Genomic DNA, 25000 nt, shown 5'->3' with positions numbered 1-25000 from the left:
CAGAAAAACCGCAAAAGTGGACGCAGCGGCGCAGCAGCTGCTGCTGCTCCTGCTGCAGCGCGCTGCGCAGCTGTACAGACACCCGCTGGCTCAGCACCGCAAAGCCCTTCTCCTTCTGCAAAGTCCAAATCTAAAACATTTCTTTTAATTTAATTTAATTTAATTTAATTAAAAAAAAGATTTATTTCCATTCAAAGGGTTCTTTCTTTCCTACTCTGCGCCTGCAAGGGTTCTCCCGCCTTTTGGCGAGCTGCTGCGAAGAAGCAGCAAAAAAAACGACGCCCATAGGCCCCAATTAGGGTTTAGGGTTTAGGGTTTAGGGTTTAGGGTTTGCGCGCTAGAGATAGATCTGCCTGCTGTCCGCAGCTCTGCGTTTTCTTGCTGCAAACGAGTCTAGGGTTTAGGAAGCGTTTAGGGTTTAGGCTGCGGGCTAGCACGCATCTAGGGTTTAGGGTTTAGGGTTTAGGGTTTAGGGTTTAGGGTTTAGGGTTTACTTCAGTGAGCAGCTGCTGCTGCCACGCGTCAGCATTCGCCAGGCAAACAGAAAATGCTGCTCTCTGTGCTGCGCCGTCAGCAAGTAAACCCCACACAGTTGCTTCTGCTGCTTGCTGCTGCTGCTGCTGCTGCTGCTGCTGCTGCTGCTGCTGCTGATGGGCTTCTCTGAGCTGCTGCCAGCCTCCTGCTGCTGCTGCTGCTGGAGAGTCGCTGGGTGCTGCAGCGTAGGCTGCAGCAAGGGAGGACTGCTGCAGCAGCAGCAGCTGCAGCTGCTGCAGCAGCACGAAGGTGCGCGCTGCTTCTTTTTTGATTTCAGCAACTGCTGCTTGCGTCTGCTGCTGCTGCTGCTGCTGCAGCTGCTGCAGCAGCAGCAGCTCGTCAGCAGCAGGCAGCCGGTTCGCAAGCCGCAGCGGCCCGTTTAGCTTCACTCTGAGGCCAATGAGTTTCGCCTGCAGCTGCTGCTGCTGCTGCAGCTGCTGCTGCTGCTGCTGCTGCTGCTTCGCGTTCCCCTTTCCCAGCAGCAGCAGGCCCTGCTGCTGCTTCCGCTGCTGCTGCTGCTGCTGCTGCTGCACCTTCTGCACGCGCCGCAGCAAGCTCTCCTCCAGCTGCAGCGGGCCTTTGCTGCTCTCAGCTTCATCCCCGCTGCTGCTGCTGCTGCTGCTGCTGCTGCTGCTGCATTCGTCGCTGCTGCTGCTGCGCGGGCTCGGGGGGCCCCCCAAACCCTCTTTGGGGGCCCCCCTGCTGCGCCCGCGCTTGGGGGCCCCTGAGGGGCCCCCAGATGCGCGCCCAGCCATTATTAGGGTTTAGGGTTTAGGGTTTAGGGTTTAGGGTTTGAGGCCGAGGGTTTAGGGTTTGAGAATGAGCTGCTTGGAAGGCCGAATCGGGCGAAGGCTTAGTGAGGGATTCTGTACGAGGCGGGAGGGTTTAGGGTTTAGGGTTTAGGGTTTAGGGTTTAGAGTTTGGGGTTTAGGGTTTGGAGCCAGGTGACAACAAAAGAAATAAAACTTTAATGGAAGACCATAACAACGGCTTCGAAGAACTGCTGCTGCTGCTGCTGCTGCTGCTGCTGCTGCTGCTGCTGGTCGTGGGTCTGCATGTGTTGCTGTGCGCCGGGCGCGGAGTGTCTGTACACCTGGGGACTTAGGAAATAAAAATGAATTTAAATTAATTTAAATTCATTTTTATTTATTTTAATTTCTTTTGAAAGTCAATGCGCGGATCCTGAGCAGCAACGCAAGCATGCTACAGCAGCAGCAACTCGGGGGCCCCCCTGCTGCTGCAGCAGCTGCTGCACAGCAGCAGCAGCAGCAGCAGCAGCAGCAGCCGCAGCAGCCGCCGCCCCGCGACCACACCGAGCAGCAGCTGCAGCCGCAGCAGCACCGCCACACCCCCAACCCGCAGCAGCAGCAGCAGCAGCAGCAGCACCTGCAGCAGCAGCACCAGCAGCAGCAGCAGCAGCAGCAGCAGCAGCAGCGGCCTGTTTACCGGGTTTTGCTGCCTCGCGAGCTGCTGTTCAAGCCGCTGCTGCCAGCAGCAATTGAAGAGGCCCTGGGCCCTGCTGCTGCCTCGCAGCAGCTATCTGCTGAGGAAGCAGCAGCAAAAGCAATTGAGGCTTGGGTTGATCCTGCTGCTGCTGCTGCTGCTGCTGCTGCTGCTGAAGACGGAGACGCGCAGAAGGAGGCAGAAGCAGAAGCAGGTGCGCAGCAGCAGCAGGCAGCAGCACTTGCCCAAGCAGCAGCAGCACCGCAGCAGCAGCAGCAGCAGCAGCAGCAGCAGCAGCAGCAGCAGCAGCAGGTTTCTCCACTAGTTTGAGCTCTCCCTCGCCCCCAGCGCCCTCAAATGAATCCGCTCTTCCTAAGCCCCCGCGCTAAACCCTAAACCCTAAACCCTAAACCCTAAACCCTAAACCCTCGAAAAAACAGCAAAAAAGCAAATAATGGTTTGTTTGTGCTGCAGAGCTGCTGCGCGTTGCTGCGCGGCTGTCTGCTGCTCTGGTGTACTTCCAGCACAAGGAGGGAGACGCAGCAGCTGTACGTACACTCGGACTTTGCTTCTCTTCTTTGCTGCTGTCTCTTGCTGCTGTTGTGTCTCTTTTGTTCAAAGGCCCTCGCGGCAGAAGGCGTTTGAAGCTTTCTGTTGCTGCTGCTGCTGCTGCTGCAGCAGCAGCAGCAAGGGCTGCTGCGGACGCCGCAGCAGCAGCGGCGCCACAGCGCGAGGCGCCGCCAGACGCCCACTGCAGCGCTGCTGCTGCTGCTGCTGCTCCTGCTGCTGCTCCTCCTGCTGCTGCTGCTCCTGCTCCTGCTGCTGCTGCTGCTGCTGATAGGGCACAGGCAGCAGCGCGCGGCAGCCCAGACGCAGCGCCCCAACCAGACGCAGCAGCAGCAGCAGCAGCAGCAGCAGCAGCAGCAGCAGGGCCTCCGAGCCACGCAGTTTATGCCTTCTTTGGGGTGGACTTTTATAAAGAGTTTTTGAGCTGCTTCAGTGCTGCTGAAAAGGAAGAGCTCTGCAGCAGCAAGTTGCTTTCGCAGCAGCAGCAGCAGCAGCAGCTGCTGCTGCCTGCTGTTGCTGGCGTTACTTTCCCTGTTTTTGCGTTTCCGACGGAGGCCGCAGCAGGCAGCAGCAACACTGCTGCTGCTGCTGCAGAAGCAGCAGCAGCAGCTGCAGCAGAGGCAGCAGCAGCAGCAGCAGCGCCGGGGGCGCACGCGCCTCTGTCGCCTGCTGCAGCAGCAGCAGCAGCAGCTGCTGCTGCAGCAGGGGGAGCCGGCGTGGCTGCTGCTGTTGCGGCTGCGCGCGCTGCAGCAGCAAACAGTCTTGCTGCTGCTGCTGCTGCTGCTGCTGACAACAGCGTGACCCTCTACGGGCCCTGCCTGAGCTTCCCGCTGCTGCAGTGCGTGGGGGTTTTGCTGCGGGCAGCAGCAGCAAGAGACAGCTACATGTGTCTTGTTGCTGCTGCTGCTGCTGCTGGCGTTGCTGCGCACCTCAAGGCCCTTTGCTTCCCAGGACTTGTTGCTGCAGCAGCAAAAATCAAAAGAAAAAAAGAAAGATTTATAACACAACTTGCTTCTTTGCTGCTGAACAAGTGTCTCCCCCTGAAGAGCCCAGCAGCAGCAGCAGCAGCAGCAGCAAGGCTGCTGCCGCCCACGGCGCGGGCGCTCCTGGACGCCCGCCCCAAGCCCAAACACCAGCAGCAGCAGCAGCAGCAGCAGCAGCAGCAGCAGCAGCAGCAGCTGCTGCTGCTGCTGCAGGGCTCTTTCCCCGTTTTGGGAGTTGCTGAGGATTTGTCTCTTCCGATTCGGCTGTCTCTCTTGGCGCAGGCAATGAGGTGCTTAGCAGCAGCAGTGGACTACCAGCAGCAGCAGCAGCCGCAGCAGCAGCAGCAGCAGCAGCAGCAGCCGCAGCAGCAGCAGCCGCAGCAGCAGCAGCCGCAGCAGCAGGGCGAGGCGGAGGCGGGCGGCGAGAGCGCGCAGGAAGCAGCAAGCAGCAACGAGCGGAACGGCGCCGCAGCAGCAACGCCAGCAGCAGCAGCAGCAGCAGCAGCAGCAGCAGCAGCAGCAGCAGCAGCAGCAGCAGCAAAAAAAGAAAAAGAAATAAATGAAAAAGAAAATGAAGCTCTTGTTGCGCTGCACTCCATCCAGTCTGTTCTCTTCAAAGCCCTCGAGCTTTCCGTCCCTTTAATGCGAGACCCTTTCCTCGCGCCCCCGCTGCCTCGCCCTCTGCTGCTGCTGCAGCAGCAGCAGCAGCAGCAGCAGCGGCAGCAGCAGCAGCAGCGGCAGCAGCAGGGGCAGCAGTCGCGTGAGTTGCAGTGCTCGCAGCAGCAGTTGCTGGCGCGGAGCCAGCAGCAGCAGCAGGAAATGCAGCAGCAGCAGCAGGAGCAACTGCAGCAGCAGCAGCAGCAGCAGCAGCAGCAACTGCAGCAGCAAGTGCAGCAGATGCTGCTGGGCTGTCCTTGGGAGCGCCCGCTGCTGCACTTGATGTGTCTGTCAGCGAAAAGTGCTGCTGCTCTTTCTGCTGCAGTGCAGCGGGTGTTGCGGGCCGCAGACGCCCCGCAGCAGCAGCAGCAGCACCAGCAGCAGCAGCAGCAGCAGCAGCAGCAGCGGGGGGAGGAGGGGGAGGGCTGGCGCGCGGAGCTGCTGTACTTCTTGTGGGGCGTGGGGCAGCTGGTGGACTTGTCCTTTTGCTGCTTCAGTTTGCTGCAGCAAAGCGGCAGCAGCTCGCTGCTGCAGCGCCTCAACTTTGCTGCTGCTCCTGCCCCCAAACAAGGAGACATGGAAACGGGGCCCCTTGCTGCTGCTGCTCTCGTCTACGCAGCCCTCATTTCCTTCTTAGGAGAACCCATGGGGGCCCCCCTGGGGGCCCCCTGGAGGGCTGTGGGGCGCTGCCTGTTGCTGCTCCTGTGAGTTTGTCGGAAAGAGCTCTTTGGTGTTTAAGAGCTGCTTGTATATTCATGCAGCACGCTGATGCTGCTGCAGCAGAGGACGCCGGAATTTGGCACGAGGCGCGCTGGCTGCTGCAGCGGAAGGCGGAGCAGCTGCTGCTGCTCGGCGTGTCGCTGCTGCCGGTGCTGCAGCAGCAGCAGCTGCAGCAGCAGCAGCTGCAGCAGCAGCAGCTGCTGCTGCAGCGCCCGCAGCAGGTGCCGCTCTTCGAAACGGCCCACAGCTTCCCAGCACACCCCACGTTGCTGCTGCTGCTGCTGCTGCAGCAGCTGGCCACGGGGTCGACGAGCTGCTGCCGCGGCTTCTTGCTGCTGTCGAGCCGGGGCTTTCCTGCTGCTGCTGCTGCTGCAGCAGAGCAGCAGCTAAGCGCCTTCGGGGTGGGCGAAGCCTCTGAAGTGCAGCAAAAGAGAGACAGAAGCAGCTGCGGGTTTGGAGACGCAGCAGCAGCAGCAGCAGCAGCAGCAGCAGCAGACAGCAGCGCCATTGCTGTTAAGGGCGGCGACATCACCGTGCTCTACGACTGCCTTGCTGTTGTGAGTAGCTGCTGCTGCTGCTGCTGCTGCTGCTGCTGCTGCTTCTCTTGCTGCCGCGGATGTGGGGCGAGTGGGAGTAATGCTCTGAGTGCCAGTGTCGCTGCTGCTGCTGCTGCTTCTCGTGCTGCTGCTGCTGCTGCTGCTGCTGCTGGCGCTTCGTAAAAGGCTTATGAGTGCACTGTTGTTGGACAGCAGCAGCGAAGCCGAGCTGCCTAGCCGCTGCTGGTGCTGCTGCTGACGCTCGTACTGCTGCTGCTGCTGCGTTGCTGCTGCTGCTGCTGCTGCTGCTGCTGCTGCAGCTAACTGGGGCTTTCTCTTGGCGCGCCCAGATCTTCATCTTTAAGGGTTTGCTAAACCCTAAGCAGCAGCCGCTGCCGGACTCTGGCTGTGCTGCTGTTTTGATTTTGCTGAAGCGGCGGTGGTGCCAGCAGGTGCTGCTGCTGCAGCAGCAGCTGCAGCAGCAGCAGCAGCAGCAGCAGCAGGAACAAACGGCCGCGTCAGCAGCTCCAGACGCAGCAACCGCAGCAGCGCCGACGCCGATATCGGCGATTGCAGCAGCGACAGACGCACCCGAAGCAGCAGCAGCAGCAGCAGCAGCAGCAGCAGCAGCAACAGAAGCAGCAGCAGCAACAGCAGCAGATGTGGAGTTGAATTTGGGGGTTTTGTCTTTTGTGGTTACGACGCAGCTAATAAACAGAGAAGAGCCAATTGCAGAAGGCTCAGAGAGAATATCTTGTGTGCTGAACTGGTTGAAGCTGCTGCTGCTGCCCCCCTCCAGCAGCAGCAGCAGCAGCAGCAGCAGCAGCAGCAGCAGCAGCAGCAGCAGGGGGGGGAACCCGTACTACTTCATGGGGCAGCTGCTGCTGCAGCAGCACCGGCAGCTGCTGCTGCAGGCTTTGAACCGGCTGGCTTCTCAAATGGACGCAGAAGAGCTGCTGACGCAGCAGCAGCAGCAGCAGCAGCAAGAGGGGGGCCTGGGGCCCCCGCTGCTGCTGGGGGGGTGTGGGGCCCCAGCAGCAGCAGCAGCAGCAGCAGACAAAGTAGAAATTATTAAACCCTGCCGCAGCAGCAGACGCACTGCAGCAGCAGCAGAACAATGTGCGCGTTTGGGGCTGGTGTCTCTCGTGCTGCAGGAGCTGCGGCAGCTAATGGCAGCAAATAAATGAAAACTCTTTTAATTATTTCTTTTAATTATTTATTTCCAAAGTCCATTTAGGCCTCGACAGCAGCAGCAGCAAGTGCAGCAGCCGAAGCTCGCGCTGCTGCCAGCAGCCAAGCAGCAGCGGCAGCAGCAGCCGAAACGACTTCAGCACCGGCAATAGCAGCAGCAGCAGCAGCAGCAGAAAGAGAGCAGCAGCAGCAGCGACTGCAGCAACGACAGCAGCAACGACAGGGCAACAGCGGCCGCAGGTGCAGCGGCAGCAGCAGCAGCGACAGGGCAACAGCAGCAGCAGCTGCTGCGACAGCAGCAGCTGCTGCTGCGACAGCAGCAGCAGCAGCGACAGATCAGCAGCAGCAGCTGCTGCAGCGACAGCAGCAGCAGCAAAGGCAGCGGCTGTGACAACAAAAGCAGCGAAGAAGGCAGTGGCGACAACAGCAGCAGTGACAGCAGCAGCAGCAGCGAAGGCAGCAGCAGCAACAGCAGCAACAGCAGCAGCAGCAGCAGCAGCAGAACCACAAGGGGCCCCCTGGAGTGTCTTCGGGATCTTCCTTTGCCCTCTGTGGGGCCCCTTCTTGCATGCAAAAAGATTAAAATAAATTAAAAATAAATTAAAAATAAATTAAAAATAAATTAAGAATAAATTAAAAACAAATTAAAAATAAATTAAAATAATTCTTTTTCTGTTGTTGCTTTTATCTAAATGGAAAAAAACAAAACCAAATTCAGTGCAGTTGGGTGTACGTACACTGCACACGGCCTCAACCCGCAGAAGCTGAAGCTGGCTAGCTAACTAGCTAGCTAGCTAGCTAGCCAGCTGACTGGTCAGCCAGCTAGCTAGCTAGCTGGCTAGCTAGCTAGCTGGCTAGCCAGCTAGCCAGCCCGCTAGCTAGCGAGCTAGCCAGCCAGCCAGTTAGCTAGCCAGTTAGATAGTTAGCCAGCTAGCTCGCTAGCTAGCCAGCTACATAGTAAGCCAGCCAGCTAGCTAGCTAGCTAGCTAGCCATCTGGCCGGCGAACTAGCCAGCTAGCTAGCTAAGCAGCCAGCTAGCCAGCTAAGTAGCGAGCTAGCTAGTAGCCAGCTAGCTTGGCCAGCTAGCTAGCCTTCCAGCTAGCTAGCTAGCTAGCCAGCTAGCCATTTGTCTCATGGGTAGCTAGCTAGTAAGCAGTAACACCTCCATGCACTCTTTAATATATATTCTAAAAAGTCGCTCTAAACGGCCCCAGGGGGCCCCTTGGGGCCCCCTGGGGCCCCCTGGGGGCCCCCTAGGGGCCCCCTGGGGGCCCCCTGGGGGCCCCCTGGGGTCTCGGGCCACTGAGCCAAAAGCAGCAAATTTGAGGGCAGCTTATTCTACAGTGGAACCTGTGCAGGTTTCCTTTGGGGGCCCCTCTGGGGGCCCCTCTGGGGGCCCCTCTGGGGGCCCCTCTGGGGGCCCCTCTGGGGCCCCCCCAGGGGCCCTCGTGGAGGGCCCCCTGGGGCCCCCTAGGGGCCCACTTGGGGTCCCATTGGGGCCCCCATTGGGGCCCCCATTGGGGCTTGCTGGGTCGAGGGCTTCTTTGGGCCTCTTGGAGGCCCCTAAGGCTCTTGGGGGCCCCCCGAGGTACCCTTTGGGGTCCCCCCAAGGTACCCTTTGGGGGCCCCCCGAGGTACCCTTTGGGGGTTCCCCGAGGTTCTCTTTGGGGGCCCCCAAAGGGGCCCACTGGGGGCCCCCCGATGTTCTCTTTGGGGGCCCCCAAAGGGGCTCTTTGGGGGCCCCTCGAGGTTCTCTTTGGGGGCCCCCAAAGGGGCCCTCTGGGGGCCCCCAAAGGGGCCCCAGTGGGTCCTGTGTGCTTCGCAGATTTTGCTGTTCTGTTTTATATAGGTATGGGAAATAGGGAGTTTTTATTAGGGGTTTTTTTCTGTTTAGGGTTTAGGGTTTAGGAGGTAGGGTTTAGGGTTTAGGGTTTTTGCGCGGCGAAAAACAAATCGGACGGCGGCTAACGCGAGGGTCTAGCACTGCGTGTGCAGCGAACGTGGCACTGCCAAGGCGGCGTCTTCTTTTAGGGTTTAGGGTTTAGGGTTTAGGGTTTAGGGTTTAGGGTTTGGGGTTTTGTGAGGTCCGGTGGGACTTCTCGTCGGCAGCTGCCCCACATGAGCAGTTGTGAGGGTGAAATTGAATGAATTTGAATTTATTTGAATTAAAAAATAAAATAAAAACAAAATTATTTAATTTAATTTAATTTAATTTAATTCAATTCAATTTAAAGAGCAGGGGGGCCCCTGTGGGCTGGGCAGCACCGGAGCTGCTGCAGCGCCGCGCAGAAGCTGTTTTCGGCTGCGGCTGCAGCACACACTGGGAAAAAGTTGCTGAAATGAACAATTTGTGAAATAAAACGAAATTAAAATTAAAAAAGAACCATTTAAACGAAAAAATAAAAGAAAATGCCGCTAGAAATGGGCGCCAGCGCCCCCACAACGCAGCAGCAGCAGCAGCAGCAGCAGCAGCAGCAGCAGGCGCAGCCGCGGCTTGCTGCTGTGCAAACTCGGCGTTGCTGGGCTGCTGCTGCTGCTGCTGCTGCTGCTGCTGCTCTTTGTTTACTTTTTCCGCTTTCTTTGCTTCTTATTGTATTTTAATTTAATCCATTTCTTCCAATTTGCTGCTGCTTCCCTCTGGGGCCCCCCGGAGAGCTCACACGGGAGCGCCTACCCACCCCCACGGCTGCCGCCGCTGCTGCTGCTGCTGCTGCTGCTGCTGCTGCTGCTCAGCAGCAGAAACTACGGAAGACACACCAGCAGCTGACTTTCCGTCGCTTTTCCTTTTTTTACGGTAAGAGAAGAACTCTGTTTCTGCTTCGCTGCTGCTGCTGCTGCTGCTGCTGCTGCTGCTGCTGCTGCTTGTGTGCATGCGCTGTGTTGTTTCTTCGCACATCTGATTTCTTTAAATTGTGAAAATAAATAAATTAAAATTCAACTTGCTGCATGCAGAAGCAACAAAATGTGGAATTCCTTCTGCTGCTGCTGGCAGCAGCAGCCTTGCTGCTGCTGCTGCTGCTGCTGCTGCTGCTGCACCCACGCAGCTGATTTCCCCCCAGGTGTCCAAATGTGTTACAAAATGCAGAAATAAAATTCTTTTCATTTTGCTGCTGCTTTCTCTTTTTATTCCAAGTCCACGATTGCATGCACACAAACAAATCCTGCAAATATATTGCTGCTGCTGCTGCTGCAGCGCAGCAGCTGCGTGCCTCCCGCTGCTGCTGCTGCTGCTGCTGCTGCAGCAGCAGCAGCAGCAGCGGGGCCTCTCCCGTGCCGTCTCTCTGCGTGCCTCCCTGGCCGCTGCAGCAGCAGCAAGGCTGCTGCAGCGGCCGCAGCATTCCCCGAGCGCCATCGCCGCCGCTGCTGCCCTGCTGCTGCTGCTGCTGCTGCTGCTGCTGCTGCTGCAGCAGCAAAGAATGCCCGTGGAGCTGGTGGCCCCCGCGCTGCTGGCCAAAGGCGCAGCACTGCCCACTTCCTTCATGGGGGGCCCCGCAAGTGCAGCGCTGGGCGCGGGTTTGGGAGCAGCAACAGGAGCAGCAAGTTTGACTCCCGCGGGCAGTGAGTTTCTAGGGTTTAGGGTTTAGGGTTTAGGGTTTAGGGTTTAGCGTTTGGGGTTTGGGGGGTGCACTTGCCCTGCAGCAGCAGCTCCTCCCCAGCCCCAGCCGCCCCTTCCAACCCCGCCGCTGCGCCCCAAACGCTGCTGCTGCTGCTGCTGCTGCTGCTGCTGCTGCTGCTGCTGCTGCGCAGGCCTTCTGGGCGGCGTGGCCAGCGCTGCAGCAGAAGGGGCCTCGGGGGGCCCCGTAATAGAGCAGTCTCTCTATTTGCTGCCGCTGCTGCCTTCTCTCTTCTTGGGGGCCCCCCTGGGGGCCCCCCTGGGGGCCCCCGGCAGCAGCAAAAGACCCAATCAAAGGACCATTACCCTTTCCACAGCTCGCGAGAGGGGCCTCAAGTACGCAGAGTTCCTCTAAACCCTTTCCCCACAATGGGGGCCCCCAGGGGCCCCGGGGGGCCCCCAGGGGGCCCCTGGGGGCCCCCAGGGGGCCCCTGGGGGCCCCCAGGGGGCCCCGGGGGCTTCGTGGGCTCCCGGGTGGCCCCTGGGGGGCCCCTTGGGTCTTCAGGGGGCCCTCGGGGGGCCCCCTGGGGCCTTTGGGGGGCCCCCAGGGGGCCCCCAGGGGCTGTGAGTTCTCTTAAGGAAAGGGCATTTGAGGCCGACAGGGATAAGGGGGCCCCTCTGAATAAATGGGGGCCCCCAGGGGCCCCCCAGGGGGCTATGGGGCCCCTAGGGGGCCCCTGGGGGCCCCCCTAGGGGGCCCCCTGGGGGCCCCCTGGGGAGTTGGGGGCTTGAGTCTGCTGCAGAATTGGTTGCGGCAAAAGGGAAAGTAAAAAGAAAAGGAGAAATGAATTAAAAGAGTTTCTCCGTTCCGCAGCAGCAGAGCCTGAGGTGTACGTACACCTGAGGGGGGCTCTGCTGCGTCTCTGCGCCTCTGGCTGTGGCTGCTGCTGCGCAGCAGCAGCAGCAGCGGGCTGCAGCAGCAGCAGCAGCAGCAGCAGCAGGGGACGCGGCGCAGCTGCTGCTGCGCCTCTCTTGTCCGTTTCATTTCAATTTGTTCGTCGGGCGCTTTGAGGCCCTTCGCCGCAATTAACTTTCCGTTTTGTTTGGCTTTTCAAACAAACCCCCGCAACAATTCAATAACTCGTTTTGCGCGGAGGAGGCGCAGCAGCAGCAGCAGCAGCAGCTGCTGCTGCTGCTGCTGTTGCGGGCTGAGGCCGTGGAGCTGCTGCTGCAGTGCAGCAGCAGCACCGGGGATGGTTCTGGCTTGGGGGCTGCGGAGGCTCCTAACTCTTGATGTGTATTGTGGAGAGATAATAAAACTAATAAAAATGAATAATTAAACACTTAAATATATTTAATTTGCAGCTACAGGGGCGCCAGCGACAGAGTTTGTCGATTCGCTAACCCGGGGTGTACGTACACCTCAGTGGCGAGAGAACAGCCACCCTCGAAACGCCCGAGTCGGTTCAGAAATGGAGATGTTTTTGAAAAGGAAAAGTTTTGGAAAAGAAATAAATAATTTAAAATTAAAATAAAGTGTTTTCTGAAGTCTGCAAAAGAGCAGTTCGGCGGTTGCAGAACCCCGGCGGTCACCGCTGTCTGTACACCGCAAGCGCAGCTGCGCGAACCGGGAACACGGGACTTTTTGAAGCGATCAGAAGAATTAAAAGATTTAATTTATTATTTTTTCAATTTGCAACACGAAGATCTTTTGTTTCTTCCGTTGGGGGCCCCGGCGCAGTCGCTGCTGCGGTGCTCACTGCGGCTTTCGAAGGCAGAGCCTGCGGCAGCAGCAGCAGCAGCAATGACTGGATCTGCTGCATTTTCGGATGAAATTTGAACATTTTGGATTTAATTTTTAATTATTTTCTCTTTTTTCCACTTTCTGCAAACCCAGAACCACAGGGATGCCTGTCTAGGGCCCCTGCAGCCGTTGGTGGGGCTCTTCTTCACAGCCTGCCGTGGCTGGCTGCGGCTCTCCGCGCCGCGCGGCCCTTCTTTTTACTCAGCAGCAGCAGCAGCAGCAGCAGCAGCAACAGCAGCAGCAGCAGCAGCAGGCAAATGCTGCCTCTCTAAACACACCCTGGACTTGCACAGCTGCCGCCGCCGCGAGAACCCCTGCCAGCCCTCCCCGACCTTGCTGAGTGGTTAACCTGCTGCTGCTGCTGCTGCTGCTGCTGCTGCTGCTGCTGCTGTTTAGTTTGCTTAGGAATGCCAGCTGCTGCGGCTTCCTCCCCTGCGGCGAGATCGTGGGGGCGTGTTCTGGGCGCCTAAGGGGCCGGATCTGCTGCTGCAGCAGCAGCAGCAGCAGCAGCAGCAGCAGCAGCAGCAATGCCGCTGCTGACGTCGCTGGCCTTTGCCCCTGTGCTGCTGAAGACAGGGGGGGCCCTCTTGACCTCCTACGGGCCAGCAGCAACAGCAACAGGGACTGCAGCAGCAGCAGCAACTGTGGGGGGGGGAGCAGCAGCAGCAGGAAGCAAAGTCTTGGGCCTTGCAATGCTCACTAAGGGAGTTTCGAGTGCAGCAAAAAGCGGAAAGCGGCGCTTTTACTAAAGTTGGCGGCGGTGCAGCAGCAAGCCACGGGCTGCTGCAGGGGCCCCCAGCAGCAGCAGCAGCAGCAGCAGCAACAGCAGCAGCAGCGGGGGCGCCTGCAGCAGCTGCTGCGCCGGGCGCCGCTCTTGCGGCCGGAGCGCCGATGACGGCAGCAGCGGCGCTGCCAGCGTCTGCTGCTGCTGCTCCTGCTGCTGCTGCAGTTCCTGCTGCTGCTGCAGTTCCTGCTGCTGCTGCAGTTCCTGCTGCTGCAGCAGCGCCTGCAGCAGCAGCGCCCGCAGCAGCAGCAGCAGCAGCAGCAGGGCACGGGAAGCAGCTGACGATGATAGCGACGGTGGCGGGAGTGATGGCGCTGCGCGCAGCAGCAAACAAGTACTGGCTGCCTGCTGCTGCTGCTGCTGCTGCTGCTGCTGCTCCCCGCAGCAGATTAATCCGCAGAGTGGCCAGGTGGTGCAAAGAAGAACAAATAGCCCTCGAGGCGGAGACGGAGTTCGAGGCGATCCCGCTGCTGCCGTTTGAGGAGGAGGGCCGGCCTGCTGCTGCTGCTGCTGCTGCTGCTGCTGCTGCTGCTGCTGCTGCTGCTGCTGCTGCGGACCGCAGCAGCAGCAGCAGCGCCTCCGCCGCCAGGCTCACGGAAGCGGGACTCACTGACATTGAAACAACTGCTTCCACTTTGGAAAAAAGAAAAAAAAGAAAAGTGACTTATGTCCGGAGGGCGCGGGGCAACTTGCACCGCTTTCTCTGAGGTGTACGTACACCTCAGCGTTCAAGTGTTCAAGTCTCAGGTGTACGTACACCTCAGCTTTCAAATGTTTTCTTTTTCTTTTGTCACTTTTATTTATTTATTTATTTATTTATTTATTTATTTATTTATTTATTTGTTAGTCCAAAAAGCCAGCAGGCTTTGCCGGCTCTTCGCCAACTCTTTGTGGTCTTCCGACTCAGTCTTTCCGCTCAATCCCCTCTTTTGAGGGTTTAGGGTTTAGGGTTTAGGGTTTAGGGTTTGGCGCGCTTTTAGGGCTTAGGGTTTAGGGTTTAGGGTTTGGCGCGCTGCAACGGACTCGACTCTAGCGTTCCATTCAGTCGACTTTACAACTTAATTCCATTCAATTCGCTCTTCCGAGGGTTTAGGGTTTAGGGTTTAGGGTTTGGCGCGCTGCAGAGCAGAAAGGCTTTTAGCCCCAGCCCAAGGCCTTCTCGGGTGTACGTACACCGCAGTTGCTGGCCACAAATGAAGTCAAGTCCAAATTAATTATTTCAAATTCAAATTTAATTCAAAAAACTCCAAAAACTTCAGAAATGGAAAATCCAAAACAACAACTCAAGTCACGTCAGGGACACTCCCACTGCGAAGAACCCCGGGGCCCCCAGGGGGCCCCTGGGGCCCCTCTGCCCCCCTGGGGGCCCCCAGGAGGCCCCCAGGGGGGCCCCTCTGGGGGCCCCCAGGGGGGCCCCCAGAGGGGCCCCCACGGGGTCGGTACCCGGGGGCCCCCAGCCACCTCTGGGGGCCCCCAGGCAGCTCTGTGGGGCCCCTAGGCAGTGTTTTGGGGCCCCCCGGAAATCTTTTGGGGCCCCCAGGCAGCTGTGGGGGCCCCCAGACAACTCCCGGGGGTCCCCAGACAGCACTGGGGCCCCCCAGGCAACTCTGGGGGCCCCTAAGCAACTCTGGAGGATCTCCAAGAAGCTCTGGGGGCCCCCACACGCTCTTGGGGCCCCTAAGCAACTCTGCGGGCCCCCCAGACAGCTCTAAGGGCCCCTAGACAGCTTTGAGGGCCCCCCGTGAGCTGTGGGGGCCCCCCCTGAGCTGTGGGGGCCCCCCGTGAGCTGTGGGGGCCCCCCCTGAGCTGTGGGGGCCCCCCATGAGGTGTGGGGGCCCCTAGGGGTGGTTAGACTCTGGCGAAGGCGAAGCTTTCGTCAGGGTCTGTGTCTTGGAGGGCAATTTCTTTTTCAAGTTCATTTTCTGCTGCTGCAGCATCGAAGGCGTTTTGCTGCAGCAGATCTTCTTCGAGGTCTTGGGGCAATCCAAAACCCCTTTCTTCTCCGAAGAGGTCCCCGTCGCCCTCCGAGTCCACCTCGCCCTCGTCTGCGCCCGCACGCAGGGTTTAGGGTTTAGGGTTTAGGGTTTAGGGTTTGGGTGGGCGGCGGTGCGGAGGGTCACCGGCGCGGAATTGGCTCGCTGGCGCGCGGAAATGGAGTTTAAAAGGCGGAAATGGAATTAAAAATGGAAAATAAATTCAAAATTTAATAAATTATTTCATTTTTAATTATTTAAATCCACAATTCCGCATTTTAAACCCACCAATGCCCTTCACCCCCTCCGCCTCGTGGGGCTCCCCCGCGTCCTCCGGCGGCGGCGACTTCGCCGCCGCCTCCGGCTGCAGCCGTTCTGCACTTTCCGGACTTTCTTCTGCGAAAACAATTCAAAATAATTCAAAATAATTCAAAATAATTCAAAATAATTCAAAATAATTCAAAACAATTCAAAATAATTCAAAATAATTCAAAATAATTGAACTACACCAACGGAAATGCACGCGCTGCGCCCACTGCGTCGAAACAACCTGCTCAACACCCCCGACCCGCCCCAAACCCTAAACCCCAAACCCTAAACCCTAAACCCTAAACCCTAAACCCTAAACCCCAAACCCCAAGCCCAACGGCTCGAACCCCCAGCGCGAAGCCTCCCGTGCCCGCCCGTTGAGCGCGGTCGCGCCTCGCGGCGGAGCCGCCCCCCAGCCCCCAACCCCTAAACCCCAAACCCTAAACCCTAAACCCTAAACCCTAAACCCTAACCCCGTTCCTCGCGCGCCGCAGCGTCCTGCTTCACCGCGGCCCCGCAGCCCGCACTGACACAGACGTAGACGAGAGTCATGGCGTCTTCTGCGAGGCGTTCGGGAAGTTGAAAGAAGACAGCGCCGCGGGAGCCGCACTGCGGGCAGCGCCAGTCCGGCACGCGGCCCAGAGTCGGGTCTTGCGGCAACTCCGGACACACCATCAGGTCTTCTCTGCGCACCAGCAGCAGCAGCAGCAGCAGCAGCAAAGGCGGCAGCAGCAGCAGCAGCAAAGGCGGCAGCAGCAGCAGCAGCAAAAAGGCGCGAAAAGCGGAGAAAATGATGCGGAACTCGACGAGAAATCGGGCTCGCGCGCGCGCAAAACCAGGGCAGAAAATGCAGAACGCGGGACAAAGTGCAGGGATTCTCAAGGAAAAAGAAAATAAATCAATTCAAAATGAAATAAATATTCAAAAGGAAACAAAAAGACGCAAAATGATGCAAAAAGACGCGAAAAACAGCCAAGAAAAGCTGCTTTCCGAACTTCAGAAGCTGCTGCTGCTGCGCCTGCTCATTTGCTGCTGAAAAAAGTTGAATTTTCCGGAAATGTCCAAAATGGGGCCATTAGAGACTTCAAAAATTTCAAATTTTATTCAATTATGAAAAATACATTTAATTTAAATGTTATTTGCCTTTTTAATTCGAGATTTCCACAGCTTTCCGGACAAAAACATCAACTTGAAACTCCTACTCCTCACAAAGCTTCCGCCTTTCTTGCCCATTTACCTCTTAAATTTTAAATTGATTAATCGTGAATTAATTAATTTAAATGAACTGCAGATTAATTTAATTCACTCAAAATCAAACTCAAAAAACGGGAAATTCATGCGCAGAACCACAACAGCAGCAGCAGCAACAGCAGCAGCAACAGCAGCAGCAGCAGCAGCACGTGCTTCCAGCCTGTTGTTGAAAGCAGCAGCAAAAGTGCAGCAACTAACTTGGACTTGTAGCTGAAGTTAATTCTTTCGACGCAGTTTTCTTCAAAAGTGCCTTCGGCGTATCTGAAGAAGTCGCAGCGGCGGCACAGAAACTTCAGCTGCTGCCGCTGCCGGTCTTCCTTCGGCTGCAACATGTTGTTGCTGCAGCAGCAGCAGCAAAAGCAGCAGCAGCAGCAACAGAAGCAGCAGCAGCAGCAGCAGAAATGAATGAATTTGAACAACGGAAATATATGAAGAGGGAAGAAGAGCGGGGCGGGGTCTGCGGCAGTGCAAAACTTGCAAAAATGAATCTGCTGCTGAGGGCTCGCGGGCTGTTTCTCTCTTCTGCTGCGCAAATTTGGGGCTTTCTTTGCATGCACTTTTAAAATTAGTTATTTAAATTCAATTAAAAGGGTTTTTAAATGCTGAATTGGGATTTTAAGCGGCAGATCGCGCGGCGAGGCGACTCACCATTCAGGGCAGAACATCATTCCCGCGCTCATTTTCGCTCCTCCCGAAATTCCAAAGACTTCTTTTAAAAAGAAAAATGTTCAAAATTAAGAATTAATTCTTTTATTTGCGCATTTCTTTTTTGTTTTAACTCCAGACTTGAACGGATAGAAGGAAAGCAGCCCGAAGGAGCGCCGGGCGGGGGCGCGCAGGCCCGGCCAGCTCTCCTCTTCTTGCGAACTTTTTGCTTTCTTTTCCAAACTCAGTTTAATTTCATTTAAATTCTTTTAATTCCACTTTTCAATTCGCCAACTCCAAACAGCTGCTGCAGCAGAAGGAAGCGGCGAGAAATTGGGGCTGCATGCGCTATCGGCGCAAAGCTGCAGGCATGCTCTTCTTTTCTTCGAATTACACTGTTACTGAGCCATAATTACATTTTTATTCAATAATTATCATTTAAAACATATTTATTAATGTTATTATCACACTTTCAGGCACATTTGTTGGTACTTTCCCTCAATATTCTCACTAGGATGTTGCTCCAATAAGCAGTGGATTATCCTAATAGACATTCTAGAAGCCATTTGCTGCTGCGCAGCAGATGAAGTTTCTGCAGCAAGAATTGCTCTGCAGCAAAAGTGTCTCAGTCTGAAAAAAAGAAATTAAAAAGAAAAAAAGATTTGTTTGGAATTTGAAAAAATAGAATTTGTTTCAAATAGGAAAAGTAGGAAAAATAGGACTTCTTTGTCTCGTTTTTAAATCTTGAATTTACTTGCTTTTCTTGAAAGTGCAAAAAGTCTTATGTGAGTTCTTGCAGGGGCAGCAGCAGCTGCTGCTGAGGCTCTAAACCCTAAACCCTAAACCCTAAACCCTAAACCCTAAACGGTCACAAGAAAAGCAGGGATCGCGCTAAGCAAAGAAGCTGCTGCAATGCGGCAATTTCGCAGTTTTACAAGCTCATACAAAACCCTAAACCCTAGAATTAGGGTTTGGCGACTAGGGTTTAGGGTTTGGGCTGGAAGCAGCAGTTTCAGCGCAGTTCGAGCAGCAGCACTGAGAAGCCACAGAAGAACAAAAAAATAAAAAAGAAAATAAAATTAAAAAACAACTTTTTCTTTTTTCCGAAAAGATGAACTTTTCAAAAAAGAATCCACAGGGATATTCTAATTAGCTGAATCTGGAAATATTCATTCATTTCAAAATCTTCACATTTCATAAAATGTCAGCTGCTGCTGCTGCACGAGGCGAACACTGAGCAGCAGCAGCAGCAGCAGGAGTAGCAGCAGCAGCAGCAGCAGGAGAGGCCGCAGCAAAGGCTGCGGTGGCAGAAGCAAAAGCATCACCTTGTCGCCTTTTGCTGCTGGCATTTTCGGGCTGCTTCAGCGCAGAATGCATGCGTTGCTGTTGCTGCTGTTGCTGCAGCTGCTGTTGCTGCTGCTGCTGCTGCTGCTGAAAAGCAATGTTACTTGCCGTTGTTGCAATGTCCCGTTGGCTCACCTAGCACCTGTGTCAGCTGCAGGCACTAGGGTTTAGGGTTTAGGGTTTAGGGTTTGCAGCTTCCTGAGGGTTTAGGTTTAATGCCAAAACGGAAGCAGAAAGCCCTTCGCCCGCAGCTATCTGCGAGGGTTTAGGGCCTAAGTCTAAGCTCTTTCCCCGCAGCCCCGGGCAGCGAAGGCAACAGCAGCAGCAGCAGCTGCAGCAGCAGCAGCTGCTGCTGCTGCTGCTACCGCAGCAGCAGCTGCTGCTGCTGCTCCCGCAGCAGCAGCGGCAGCAGTGGAGGTGGCGCTGCGAGTTGGAGCTGCTGCAGCTACAGTTGCTGCTGCCTCGAAACCCGCAGCAGCGTGTTGCGGTTGCGCAGCAAGAATGCGGGGTGGCTGCTGCGTTGCTGCTGCTGCTGCTGCTGCTGCTGCTTCTGCTGCTTGCTTGGCGGCAGCAACTAAGATCTGTGGCATTATGAGGGGCCCCACAGCTCAGCTGCCTTTTGCTGCAGCCAGCTGCAGCAGCCCCACACAGCCGCAGCTGCGGACCTGGCAGCAGTTGCTTGTGCTGCAGCGCAGCAGCTCGCTGGCAGCAAAGCTGCAGCTTTCTGCTGCTGGGGTTTGGACTGAAGAGAGCAGCAGCAAATCAGTTCGAGCAGCAGCAGCAGTTCTAATATCTCGTCATTGAAGTTCTTTTCGGGTGTCTTTGTGCAGCAGCAGAAACAGCAGCTAAAAGACCAAATTCAACTTTATCTTTTTATTAAAGATTCTCCCCTTCTTTGCCCCTAGACCAAACAAAGAGCAGCATTTTGCTGCTTCCAGCGTGGCTGTGGGGCCCAGAGCGGCTGCGCTGCTGCTGCTGCTGCTGCTGCTGCTGCTGCTGCTGCTGCAGCTGCAGGCTGAAGCGGGCTTAGGAGCAGCAGCTGGCGGGAGGGCTGTGGAGGGCCCGGAGAGCCGCCGGGACTTCAAAGAAGCAAAAAAGACTTCAAATATTTTTTCAAAATGGCGGAGTTTGGAGTTGGTGGGGAAGCTGCAGCAGAAATTGGCAGCAGCAGCAGCAGCAGAAATTGCGCAGTTGCAGTTCGGCTGCTGCTGCGGCGTCTCGTGGGCTGATCCGCGCGGGCGCGGCACTTTGTCTGCCAGTTTCTTCTTTAATTTTTTGAATTCTGCAGTTCAAATGAATTTAATTTGCAAAAAGTACCATTAAAGGCGTTGAATTCAACGAATTTGGGGGGGAGCAGCGAGCAGCAGCAGCAGCAGCAGCAAGCCCTTGCTGCTGCTGCTGAACTGCTGTGCTCGTGCATGTGGCTGCGAGCCTGCTGCTTCGGCGGGCTGCGGGCTTTTGGACACTTTGTTGCTGCTTTTTTGTTTGCCAACAATTCAGATGAAATGGAACTTTGAAAGGAAAAACTTGTAGCAGCAGTTCCACGAAAGAAGACAAAACGAGCAGCAGCAGCAGCAGCAGCAGCAGCAGCAGCAGCAGCAGCAGTCGCTTGCAGCCGTTCGTTTGTGGCGGCGAGAGCGACGGGGCGGCGGCGGCGAAGTCGTCCGCTCTTTTGGTTTAAATTTAAAAAGAAGTTGCAATCCGCTGCTTTGCGTAGCTGCGTTTGCTGCTGCAGCAGCAGCAGCAGCAGCAAGCTGCTCCTCTGCTGCTTCTGCTGCTCAACTCTCCGGCCAAAACTTTGACTTTTTTGTTAATTTGAATTTTACGCAAAGTCGCGCTGGGATGAAGCCGCGGAGTGTCTGCGCAGACACCCCAGTCTGTGCAGCAGCAGCTTCCCGCCGGGGCCCTTCAGCTTTCCGCACAAGTCCACTAGCCAGGTAGAGCAGCAGCAGCGCCAACTGCAGCAGCAGCAGCAGCAGCAGCAGCAGCGGCAGCAGCAGCAGCAGCAGCGCCAGCAGCGGGAGCCTTCCCGGAGGCGAAGCGCGTGTAGTAGCGGCATCGGGTCTGCCTGCAGCTTGCGGAGCAGCGGCGGCAGCAGCAGCAGCGGAAGCAGCAGCAGCAGCAGCAGCAGCAGGAGCAGCAGCAGCAGCAGCAGCAGCAGCAGCTTGAGTGGATCAGTTGCTGCTTCTGTCTGCGTTGGTGATGGGCTTTGCTGCATGCGGGAGTGAGGCTTGAGAGCTGCAGCAGGGCCTCCGCAGCAGAAGTCCGCCCCTGGCCGAAGCCCTTCCTCCGCTGCTGCTGCTGCTGCTGCTGCTGCTGCTGCTGCTGCTGGGATGGCGTGGGAGGCGCTGTGGGCGAGCAGTTGCGGGTGGCGGCGGCAGCTGCTGCGGCTGCTGCTGTCGCTGCTGCTGCTGCTGCTGACGATAGTCTGCATCAGCATGGTTTCGATAGCAGCAGATTCTTTTTACGACCCTTTGCTGCAGCCGCCGCTGCGGGACCGGCTGCACGACGAGCTGCTGCAGCGGCGTGCTGCTCCTGCGTGGCTTGCTGCTGCAGTGGACTTGTGCACGTTTTGCTGCGTCTTCAGCACGCTGCTGCGGCACCTGCTGCTGCTGCCCTTTCCCCACAACCTCCAGGTCCTCAGCCGCTGCTGCTGCCTCATTGCTGCTGGCTTCTGGATTCGTGCTGCTGCTATTATTGTCACAACAGTTCCTGCTGCTCGCGCTGGCTGCTGCCCGCGGCGGCCGCGGGGCCCCACAGACTTCTTCAGAGAAGTGCTGAAGCAAAGTCTTGGCCAGAATGTGGAGTGCGCAGGAATGATTATTTCCGGACACTCTTTGAATTTGCTGCACTGCTGCATGTCTTGGGCCTTCTACGGCCGCTGCAGCAGCAGCAGCAGCAGCAGCAGCAGCAGCAGCAGCAGCAGCGGCGGGGCGGGGGGGGGCGCGCGGCGGCGCCGCTGCTGCGGCGGCGCTTGCTGCGGCGGCTGCTGCAGCGACGTCCGCTGCAGCGCAGCAGCAGCAGCAGCAGCAGCAAAGCCCCTCGCCGGCTGCTTCCTCCACCAGTGCTTCCTCTTCGTGAAGACTTGGCTCCGCCTCCGCAGGGAGGGCTGCAGCAGCGCAGCAGCAACAGCAGCAGCCCGCTGCTTCTGCCCGCAGCAGCTGCCCCCCGACGCCACGGCTGCTGCTGCTGCTGCTGCTGCTGCTGCTGCTGCCGAGGCCGCCGCGGGGGCCCCCCCGCGGCCGCGCCGCCGCAGCGGGCCCCGCAGCAGGCTGCGCACCCTGCTGCTGCTGCTGCTGCAGCTGCCGCTGCTGCGCTACTGCTGCTACAGCTTCTCCGTGGCTCTCTGGATTGCCATTCCTCTCTGCTACAACCACTACACTGTTGATGTGCTGCTGGCGCTGCTGCTGGGCTTTTGTCTCTGGCTAATTTACCACTTGATTCTCACGGTGGCTCTTGTGCAGAAAAAGGGGCTGCAGGGGCCCCCGGGCGGCTGCAGCTGCGGCTGCAGCAGCAGCAGCAGCAGCAGCAGCAGCAGCAGCGCCGCCAAGGCCTGGCGCAAGGAGCCCCAGCCGCTGCAGCTCCGCAGCAACGACTGGAAACGCGCAAAGACGGACTCCGCCGACAGCTGCGCTCTCGTGCTGCCCGTTGCTGCTGCTGCTGCAGCAGGAGCAGCAGCAGCAGCACCGCCGCGGAACGCCCGCAGCAGCAGCGCGAAGGCAGCAGCCGCGCTGCAGCTCTGCGACATGCACAGAGACACGGCCCCAGAAAGCGGCAGCAGCAGCAGCAGCAGCAGCAGCAGCAGCGAGGGCGATCGGGACCTCGAAAACGCGCAGCAGACCACCGCTGCTGCTGCTGCTGCTGCTGCTGAGGGCGAGGCAGCAAAGTGCAGCTGCTGCTTCGCCAAGGAATTTGCTGCACTCAACCTCGACTGGATCCTTGACTTTCCCGTGCTGCGGCCCCTCGCCTGGTGCATCCGCAAGATGGAAGGCATATAGGTGCAGCAGCTGCTGCTTTGCTGCTGCTGCTGCTGCTGCTGCAGCGGCAGCAGCGGCAGCGGCGGCGTGGCTGCTGCTGCGCGGAAGGGGGTGGGGAGCTTCGCTGCTAGACTGCCGAAGCCGTGGGGGGGTGGGGTAGCTGCAGCAGAGCTGCAGCAGAGCTGCAGCAGAGCTGCAGCAGAGCTGCAGCAGAGCTGCAGCAGAGCTGCAGCAAAGCTGCAGCAAAGCTGCAGCAGAGATGCAGCAAAGCTGCAGCAGAGCTGCAACAGAGCTGCAGCAGAGCTGCAACAGGGCTGCAGCAAGTGTGAAGCAGAGCTGCAGCAGAGCTGCAGCAGAGCTGCAGCAGAGCTGAAGCAGAGCTGTAGCAGAGCTGCAGCAGAGCTGCAGCAGAGCTGCAGCAGAGCTGTGGCGGAGCTGCAGCAGAGCTGCAGCAGAGCCGTAGCAGAGCTGCAGCAGAGTTGTAGTAGAGCTGCAGCAGAGCTGCAGCAAAGCCGTAACAGAGCTGTAGTAGAGCTGCAGCAGAACTGCAGCAGACCTGTAGCAGAGCTGCAGCAGAGCTGCAGCAGAGCTGCAGCAGACCTGTAGCAGAGCTGCAGCAGACCTGTAGCAGAGCTGTGGCAGAGCTGCAGCAGACCTGTAGCAGAGCTGCAGCAGCAGCTTGGGGCTGCTGCTGCTGCCCCGAGGCGCTGCAGCAGAGTAGATGAGTTTTGCTGCTAGGAACTTGTTTGGGGGATGGGGAGGGGCCTCCCGTGCTGCTCAGTAGGGCGCGCTGCTGCCCCCCTTCTTGACTTTTGCGCGGTTTCTCGTGCTGTTGCTTCCAGAGCAGCAGCAGCAGCAGCAGCAGGACTCCGCTGCTGCTGCGCTGCTGCTGGCGGGGCCAGAGGCAGCCAAAGTTGGATGCAAACCGTTTTTTTAAGTCTGGCGCTGAGGCCGTTTCGCGCAGCTCCGGCAGTCCCAGCGAGCAGCAGCACTTGGCTCTTGAGTGCGTAGAAAGAGAAAAGGAAAACAGAAAAAGTAGCGAAAATGTGAATTAAAAAGCAGCAAATAAGAAGTGCAGAAGCTGCTGCAGCGAAACGGCGAGGCGCCGCAGCGCCGCCGACCGGACTTGCAAAAAATTCAAGTTCAAGTTCAAGAACTGGCAAGTGGCTTCGGGGGTGTCAGTCTAGGAGCTGCAACTTGAACAGCGGCGGCAAAGGGCAAAGAAAAACGCAAAGAACGGGAAATTCCACTTAATCGCCGAGAAATATGAAAGTAAAATGCGGAACTGGAGCAGTTCCGGTGTGCGGGTTCGGGTGTATGCGCAGGTCTGCTTCGCGTGCGCAGTTGCGCACAAGCGGTGAGTTCATTTAAATGACATTTTGCAAACGATCTGTGGCGATCTCGGCCTCAGCCGAGGACTACACCGACCCTGCTGCTCAGCAAAATCATAAAAGACCTGAAGGCTGGAATTTCGTTCCCCTTTCTAGTGCCCGTGGCCTGCAGCGGCACCGCGCTGCTGCTGCTGCCGCACCAACCTGCGCAGCGGGAGTTGCGGGTTTGCGACTCGAAGAGCAGCTTTTTTCCAGTTTTCAAAAGCTCTCAGCCGCGAGTTTCCGAAAAACGATCCACTGATCTCGTTTGCAAGACGCTTCCCTCTCGGCGCGCCCGCCCGCCTCGCGGAAACTTGAATTCTGAAGAGCGGCGGCCCTCGGCAGCCGCGGCGCAGCTGCTTCGGCTGTCTGTACACCGCAATGGTGAGTCTCAGTGCTAAAAGATCGAAGCTGCAGCAAACGAGGTTCGAAATTGTCGGGCTGCGCGCTGCAGCGCCCCTCCCAGAACCAAACAACAAACTCCTGCTGCTCCCGCTGCTGCTCCTGCTGCTGCTGCTGCTGCAGCTGCTGCAGCTGCTGCAGCTGCTGCAGCGGCCGGAGCAGCAGCAGCGGCAGCTGCTGCTGCTCTGGCCGCTGCTGCTGCTCCGGCCAGCAGCAACCCGCGTCGCCCTCTGTCCACAAATGAATTTGCTTCCTGCAGCAGCAGCAGCAGCAGCTGCTCTTCTTCTGTCAGCCAGGTTTGTCCTTTGCTCACTTGTCTAATGGCTCCGCGCTTGCTGCCAGCCACACGGAATCCGGCGCGAGGCATCGAGTGCCTGCTGCTGCTGCTCCCGTAGTGTTGCTCTCAAACTGCTGCTGCAGCGGCTGCTGCAGCGGCTGCTGCAGCGGCTGCTGCTGCTCCTGCTGCTGCTCCTGCTGCTGCTAACTCACGCAACGGGAGACCCGTCGTTGCCGCCGTTGGGGCCCTGGGATTCCCTCGAGGCCTTTGCAGGCAGCGATGGAGAACCTGCGCACACAAAAGCAGCAGCAGCAGCAGCAGCAGCAGCAGCAGCAGCAGCAGCAAGCGATGACGAAGCAGCGAACTGCAGCAGCGGCGGCAGCAGCGCGCGGCCAGCGCGCGGCCGCCCAGCCGCGGGAGCAACAGCAGCAGCTCCGGACCGAAAAGCAGCACCAGCAGCAGCAAGAGCAGCAGCAGCAGCAGCAAGAGCAGCAGCAGCAGCAAGAGCAGCAGCAGCAGCAGCAGCTCACTTCTGAAAGCAGAGAAGAAGATGGCGAGCACAATGAGGATGAGCGAAGCCACGTGGGTAGGCGAGAGGCCCCCCGCAGTTTGCTGCTCGCCGCCGTCGCCGCCAGGCGCTGCTGCTGCTGCTGCTGCTGCTGCTGCTTCGCCCCCGCGAC

General features: G+C 57.8%; 7 protein-coding genes across 7 annotated transcripts in view; 5 read left to right on the top strand and 2 right to left on the bottom strand.

Annotated features, from left to right (window-relative positions):
* The window catches only part of ENH_00035910 (hypothetical protein, conserved), a gene marked incomplete at both ends in the record, with an annotated part of 1708 nt that extends 419 nt beyond the window's left edge, over positions 1-1289 (bottom strand). Inside the window, 2 exons of the mRNA XM_013585114.1 lie at positions 1-115; positions 495-1289. The exon at positions 1-115 is cut by the window's left edge and continues 419 nt beyond it. Of these exons, the coding sequence (XP_013440568.1) occupies positions 1-115; positions 495-1289 (910 nt within the window). The remainder of the gene's footprint in view (positions 116-494) is intronic.
* A 445-nt stretch (positions 1290-1734) lies between these two features.
* Positions 1735-3546, top strand: ENH_00035900 (hypothetical protein, conserved; the record flags this gene model as incomplete). Its single annotated transcript, XM_013585113.1, has 3 exons — positions 1735-2191; positions 2452-3461; positions 3511-3546. The coding sequence occupies 3 exons, from the start codon at positions 1735-1737 to the stop codon at positions 3544-3546; spliced, it is 1503 nt and encodes a 500-aa protein (XP_013440567.1).
* Positions 3547-10047: 6501 nt separating this feature from the next.
* ENH_00035890 (hypothetical protein, conserved) lies at positions 10048-10599 on the top strand (the record flags this gene model as incomplete). Its single annotated transcript, XM_013585112.1, has 2 exons — positions 10048-10189; positions 10379-10599. The coding sequence occupies 2 exons, from the start codon at positions 10048-10050 to the stop codon at positions 10597-10599; spliced, it is 363 nt and encodes a 120-aa protein (XP_013440566.1).
* A 1916-nt stretch (positions 10600-12515) lies between these two features.
* Positions 12516-13479, top strand: ENH_00035880 (hypothetical protein, conserved; the record flags this gene model as incomplete). Its single annotated transcript, XM_013585111.1, is given in 2 exon segments — positions 12516-12734; positions 12739-13479. Coding segments are annotated over 2 exon segments (960 nt in total).
* Positions 13480-14620: 1141 nt separating this feature from the next.
* Positions 14621-16985, bottom strand: ENH_00035870 (DNA-directed rna polymerase II subunit, putative; the record flags this gene model as incomplete). Its single annotated transcript, XM_013585110.1, has 5 exons — positions 14621-14817; positions 15034-15141; positions 15528-15739; positions 16504-16644; positions 16954-16985. 5 exons carry the CDS (start codon positions 16983-16985, stop codon positions 14621-14623), a joined length of 690 nt encoding a protein of 229 aa, XP_013440564.1.
* A 3747-nt stretch (positions 16986-20732) lies between these two features.
* Positions 20733-22877, top strand: ENH_00035860 (hypothetical protein, conserved; the record flags this gene model as incomplete). The annotated part of the gene is made up of 2 exons (XM_013585109.1): positions 20733-22264; positions 22337-22877. The coding sequence occupies 2 exons, from the start codon at positions 20733-20735 to the stop codon at positions 22875-22877; spliced, it is 2073 nt and encodes a 690-aa protein (XP_013440563.1).
* A 1722-nt stretch (positions 22878-24599) lies between these two features.
* The window catches only part of ENH_00035850 (hypothetical protein, conserved), a gene marked incomplete at both ends in the record, with an annotated part of 2262 nt that continues 1861 nt past the window's right edge, over positions 24600-25000 (top strand). Inside the window, one exon of the mRNA XM_013585108.1 lies at positions 24600-24906. Coding sequence (XP_013440562.1) covers positions 24600-24906 — 307 coding nt within the window. The remainder of the gene's footprint in view (positions 24907-25000) is intronic.

The sequence above is a fragment of the Eimeria necatrix genome, genomic scaffold, assembly GCF_000499385.1.
Source record: "Eimeria necatrix Houghton genomic scaffold, Enh_scaff260, whole genome shotgun sequence".
In the NCBI taxonomy this organism is placed as follows: Eukaryota; Apicomplexa; class Conoidasida; order Eucoccidiorida; family Eimeriidae; genus Eimeria; species Eimeria necatrix.
Note: the sequence above shows the minus strand (reverse complement) of the source record. Positions and strands in the feature narration are given on the sequence as shown.